The sequence below is a fragment of the Castanea sativa genome, chromosome 11, assembly GCF_040712315.1.
Source record: "Castanea sativa cultivar Marrone di Chiusa Pesio chromosome 11, ASM4071231v1".
NCBI lineage: Eukaryota > Viridiplantae > Streptophyta > Magnoliopsida > Fagales > Fagaceae > Castanea > Castanea sativa.
This window is the reverse complement of record NC_134023.1, coordinates 48,330,198-48,336,415: the sequence shown is the minus strand read 5'-3', so window position 1 is coordinate 48,336,415 and position 6,218 is coordinate 48,330,198. Positions and strand designations below refer to the sequence as shown.

At 30.7% G+C, this 6,218-nt stretch overlaps 1 protein-coding gene across 1 annotated transcript; it reads left to right on the top strand.

Moving 5' to 3' along the window:
* LOC142617569 (cysteine protease XCP1-like) lies at nucleotides 1-2,052 on the top strand. Its single transcript, XM_075790470.1, has 4 exons — nucleotides 1-510; nucleotides 726-961; nucleotides 1,062-1,202; nucleotides 1,509-2,052. Exons 1-4 carry the CDS (start codon nucleotides 45-47, stop codon nucleotides 1,722-1,724), a joined length of 1,059 nt encoding a protein of 352 aa, XP_075646585.1. The 5' UTR covers nucleotides 1-44; the 3' UTR covers nucleotides 1,725-2,052.
* The last annotated feature ends 4,166 nt before the right edge of the window (nucleotides 2,053-6,218 follow it).

The following is a 6,218-nucleotide window of genomic DNA, read 5'->3' as shown; positions in this document are numbered from 1 at the left end:
TTCATCTTTATCTCTGTCTGTCAGTATTGAATTCTTAAGCACAAATGGCTTTCTATTCATGTTCTAAGATCTCCTTTCTGGCCTTATTTTCTGTGTCTCTCTTTGCATGTTGTGCTCGAGCTCATGATTTTTCGATTGTGGGTTATTCACCGGAACACTTGACTTGCATAGATAAAATCATAGAGCTGTTTGAATCATGGGTGTCAAAACATGGAAAAACTTACAGGAGCATTGAAGAGAAGTTGCATAGGTTTGAGATATTCAAAGACAACTTGAAACACATTGATGAGAGGAACAAAGAGATTAGTAGCTACTGGCTTGGGTTGAATGAGTTTGCAGACTTAAGCCATGAGGAGTTTAAGAATAAGTATCTAGGATTGAAACCTGCTTTGCCCGAAACAAGAGGGTCATCTAGAGGTTTCAGTTATAGAGATGTGGTGGATCTGCCCAAGTCTGTGGATTGGAGAAAGAAAGGAGCTGTAACTCCAGTCAAGAACCAAGGTTCATGTGGTATGTAACTCTCTCTCTCTCTCACAATAAATATATCATGTATTGGATATATGCATCTTCATTTCAAGGGTGGATCCTTCTATGTCCTCTATGTTTGTGTGGTACTGTGCATTTTGCATGCATATATACATGACTATGCATATATATGTGGTTAGCTAGTGTTTTTTTTTGTTGATCATGTAGTGAGTATAGATGATGATATGATGAGCATGCAGGTAGTTGTTGGGCATTTTCAACTGTAGCAGCTGTCGAGGGCATCAACCAGATAGTCACTGGAAATTTAACTTCATTGTCCGAGCAACAGCTAATTGATTGTGATAGAACTTTCAATAATGGCTGCAATGGGGGTTTGATGGATTATGCATTCCAATTCATTGTCTCCAATGGTGGATTGCATAAGGAGGAAGACTATCCATATTTAATGGAGGAAGGAAGTTGTGAAGAGCAGAAGGTAAAATACATTAATTAGCTTAATTTGTTCTATACCAAATTCAGTTGTTAACAAACTCTTGTAATAGAATTATTGATTACACATGTTTATCTATCTTTAGGAAGAAATGGAGGTAGTGAAAATTAGTGGTTATCAAGATGTGCCACAAAATGATGAAGAAAGTCTTTTGAAGGCACTTGCTCATCAGCCTCTCAGTGTAGCTATCGAGGCCTCTGGTCAAGATTTCCAATTTTATAGCGGGGTAAGCTAGAAATAATCTATAGGGAAAATGTTCAAGCCACTATCTCTTTTATTACTAAAAAATAATAATAATAATGTGAAAATGAATGCGATTAAGGTCACTTTAATGCAATTAATTTCACTTTTATTTTTGGGATGTATGAATTTATGACACATCTTAATGATTTACATATATAGTAAAATCTGACGTCTCTAACATCACTCTAATATATATCCTCTCATTAACACAAATATATTTACATCCATACACATTTCTATGCCTACAACTTGCTTTCCCAAATTATGCATGGTTTTGTTGGCTTGGCAGGGAATATTCAATGGGCATTGTGGGACTGAGCTAGATCATGGAGTAACAGCTGTTGGATATGGTTCATTGAAGGGGTCAGATTACATCATCGTGAAGAATTCATGGGGACCTAAATGGGGGGAGAAAGGGTACATAAGGATGAAGAGAAACACTGGAAAACCAGAGGGGCTTTGTGGTATCAACAAAATGGCTTCATATCCTACCAAAAAGAATTGATCTACTAATTCACTTCTCATGTCAACTTTAATTTCTTCATTCCATGTATGAATTAATATTTTTATTTGTAAGCCCATATTTTTCCTCCAATAAAATGGCTTTCTCTAGAAACTCTCTATAAGGAAAAAAATTGTCATCCAACTCTAGAAGACACGTGAAGAGCCTTTGTCGGCAAGCAGGGGCAGCTCAACTTAGCCAAATGGAAGAAGGCCCGTAAGATAGAATATATAATATATATTTATTAGTTTTTTAGTATTGCAAAAAATGTGTCACAAAAATATTGCAAAATAATATTAATAATAAGGCAAAAACATTATTTTGGTCTCTGCATTTTGGGGTCGTAGTCAATTTAGTCCCTACATTATGGTAGCAGTCAATTTTGTTTATGTTATTTTCAGCTTGTAATCAAATTGTCTTCTACCGTTAACTCACTAACGGAAAATGCCTACATGGCAAACAGTATGCATCATTGGCGCACATGTGGCTAATAAAATATTAAAAAATTATTTAATTGCTACTTTAAAAAAAAGCCACATCAGCAACTTTATGAATAAAAAATACACATCAGAAAGGAAAAAAATTGTAGGATGAGTTTTTTTTATATTTTAAAAAAGCCATCAAGCTTTTCTTACACTTTCTTGATTGTTGGGGTCGGCGATGGTTGTCAAAGAGCAATTTAGGATTTCAAAATTTCTAGGGCTTCAGTTTTTTTTTTTTTATTTAAAATTTGAGATAATTATTGTTGGTATAAGTAAGGAACAATTGTTTAATAATAACCTTATGTTTATGAACTGCGAATTAATCAATTGATTGTGTTAGTGTAAAATAAGGAGTAGTTGTTGAGTACTGAATGATTGTTTGTGTTCATGTGGCATGCGATTTGCTACTTTTGTGTTGCTGAATACATATTCTATTCAAAGGGTGATAATGATAAATATTATTGTGAGATAATGAATATATTTTCTGGGTTTAGCTTGATTTTTGTGTTTCCAGTTGCTCTGTTTGGCTAACAAGAAAGTCCAAGAATAGCTTGATTATTTGTTTTTAAAAGCTAATCCTTTTCAAAAAAATTCTAATGTGGATTTTTTAATCTTAAAAATTGTTGATGTGACTTTTTAAATAGAAATTAAATATTATTTTAATATTTTATTAGCCACACGTGCGCCAAATATGTACACCATTTGCCACGTAGACATTTTTCGTTAGTGAGTTAATCATAAGGATCAATTGGACTGCAAGTTAAAAATAATATGGATCAAATTGACTGTTACCAAAATGTAGGAACCATATTGATTGTAACTCCAGAATGTGGGGACCATAATGGTGTTTTTGCCTAATAATAAAGTAAGACCTCTCACCTAGCAAATAAAAAAAGAGCTCTTCTATTGGCTAATAGAATGTTTTATCTATTTGTCTTATAATTTAATTAAGGCCTAACAATTAATGAATAAAAATTATTTTCAAAATTATATTATACTTTTTTAAAAGTGTAAAAATCAAAAAGTTTACCCTTCTTTTCTCTTTCTATCAAAATTAAAATTAGAAGTAATAATTTTCCAAAGAAATTCATTATTGAAACCCATTGTTCAAAACCTGAAATCTAACATTGCCAAGACAGACAGGGGACCATTTCAAACATGATATTTTATTCAAATACTAATTGTTTAGATTTATTTTTAAATTAAAAGTTTTAAAATACAGTTGATATAATTAGATGAAAATAGTCCAATATTAAATTATATAAACACGCTAGATTTTTCTTACTAATACATGTATTGCTTATAAAATATTAACTAACAATACAGTTTAATTTTATGTCTACAAAATTAGTTATTCAAAATTAAAATTAATAAAATCATATTTAAGATTGACTATGTTACAAGAGAGATTAATTAGCGAAATCACCAATTAAAAAGAAAATTTTAGTGGAACTTGAATACAAAAACAGAATTAGTAGTAATCTTGCATCTCAAAAAGCAAGAAAAATGAAATTTTAAATGAAAAAATAACAAATCATAAATATTATTCAATAAGTATTTAAAAATAAGAAAAAGACCACTATAAGTTGTTGCCTTATGCCTAAATGTGTTGAGGTGGCCCTACATTGGGCCGTATTATTACGAACCATGAATTTGAGCAGGATTGGAAATGGATTTGTTTAATGTATTCAATAAAAATGATAGAATTTAGAATTTATAAGTTTTTAAACTGTTTTAATTTATTTTATAATACGCTACGCATATTAAAAAGTTTCGTAGCAATGTGGCCATATTTTGCATGAAAGGCATTTAACATGCTAGATATTTCATGATTTTGACATGATATCTTAGTATCAGTACAAAGAAACAAATTCAATTGAGGTTAAAGTTGTTAAAAACATACATATCAAATTGATGGCTTCACACAGAAGTGTTCAACGAGTAACACCGTTGGAATATTGGAAAAAACTAATAATTCTTCACTTCCTATTTTATATCGTTACCTTAGGCTCTAAAATGTATTGAGTTAGCCTTGGTGGCAAGTATTTTATCTAGCTAATAAACACAAACAAGAGAGAGTGAGGGAGCTAACATGGAAGCATGTTGAGGAAAATAATTTGTGGTTCTACACTTTTTCTTTTTCTTAAAAATAGAAAAATCTAAAAATTAACAGATACGATTCTTCCAAACAGTAATACCAAATGCCCTAGTATCAGAATTGATTAATTCTAAGCAAATAAGGATAATAGCGGAGTCACATACTAGAATGATTTTATTAATTCAAAATTTTGTTAACACAATTAAACTTGATATATTGGAAAAGGCAACAATGATGTAAAAGAAACCATTACCAATCCTGGGATTGGGAGGGAATCACATTAAAATTGTGCATAAAGATTTGTCTCTATTTTAACCGTTAGAAGCAATCACAATTTTATTTGTACAACTAAAAAGATTTAAATTACAGATACAACATATCCCAATTGTATCACATGCATAAAGAGTTCAATCCAATATGGTTTACTTCTCTAAACTCTCAAATTTGAGGAAAATATATTATAAGTCAATGAAGGTTTTCTCATGTTATTATAATTTCAAATAATGTATTTTTTGTTTATTTTAAATCTCATATATAGAATATCTAATAAGTCAAATTATAAAAAAAAATCTTAATAAAGGAAAAAATTTCAAGTTTATAATAAAATTTCAAGAAAACTATAATAATTAACTACCTAGAACGCTAGAAGGATTCTACAATTCATAAAAAGGTTTAATTTCATTATTATGTATAGGATTTTATCCAAAGTTATGTGTTTCTTTTTTTAGTTAGCAGTTGAATTGTCTTCTCATCTTAGTTGCCATTAACAAGACTTATGCTGACATGGATGAGTACCCTGCTACCACCGACCTTCAAACAAGTCTTTTTTAACATGTTACATGCTGCCAATTGATACGGAAATTGGTAATACATAATTATGTAATAATGAATAGTCATTCATGTAATTTTGATTTCTCAATAAAAAAATTTTAATATTATGTAAATTCATGACTAAATCCACGCAATCCCAAACCGTCATTCAACTAGTGTCTCTAAATTTGTGAGAATTAATTTTGATTTTTTATTACTTAACTGACTTAAGAATGACAATCACTTTGCCAAAAGTCCTATAACTCAACGCACACCTCCTAATATTTCCCACGAAAACAGCAAGGGTTCAAATCCCATCACAACCATGGTTGTACTTATCGAATTATTAAAAAATAATACTAATAAATAAGTTTCAGAAAGGGGGAGGTCTAATGGAATCTACGATACCCCGTTTAACTTGCAACAAAACAAAGTCATGCCCGAGGCTAAGGCAAGGAATAAGGATAACACTGAGAAACAAATCGTAACTGCAGCTAATTTTTTTATATATTTATTTGCGAGAGTTTGTAACATACACGGGACAGGGCTGTAGAGTTTTAGCCAAGAAGCTCTGCCTTTCCTGTTTGTTATCTATCTTCTTCAGCTAGGCTAATTATTGTCTCAATATTCTCATACTCTCAAAGTCCACACTCCACAATCCACACACATCAATTTGAAAATTTTGAAAAATAGAAGTCCGGTATGTATGGAGGATGAACAATAGGAGTGTGAGATAATCAGTAATCACTGCTCACCAAGTATTTGGCGAACCACAAAACCACGTCAACCAAAAAAAATATACCAAGCTTAAAAAAGTTTGGTTACAAACACGTGACAATTATATAGATTATCTATGTATAGTTTTAGTTACATAACTTTTTTAATGAGTCATGTGACTTATTTAAAAAATGCAAATAAATAGTCCTATAAATTGTCACGTTATAAATTGGAAAAAAAGTCTTATAAATGGATATCAATGTAATAGGAAAATCGCTAAACTTTATCTAAACCGGTGTTATATATATATATATATACTCCTAACATAAACTATATTAATATTTGATTTGACAACTTTATAAACAAAATTATAACTAAAAACAATTGGTT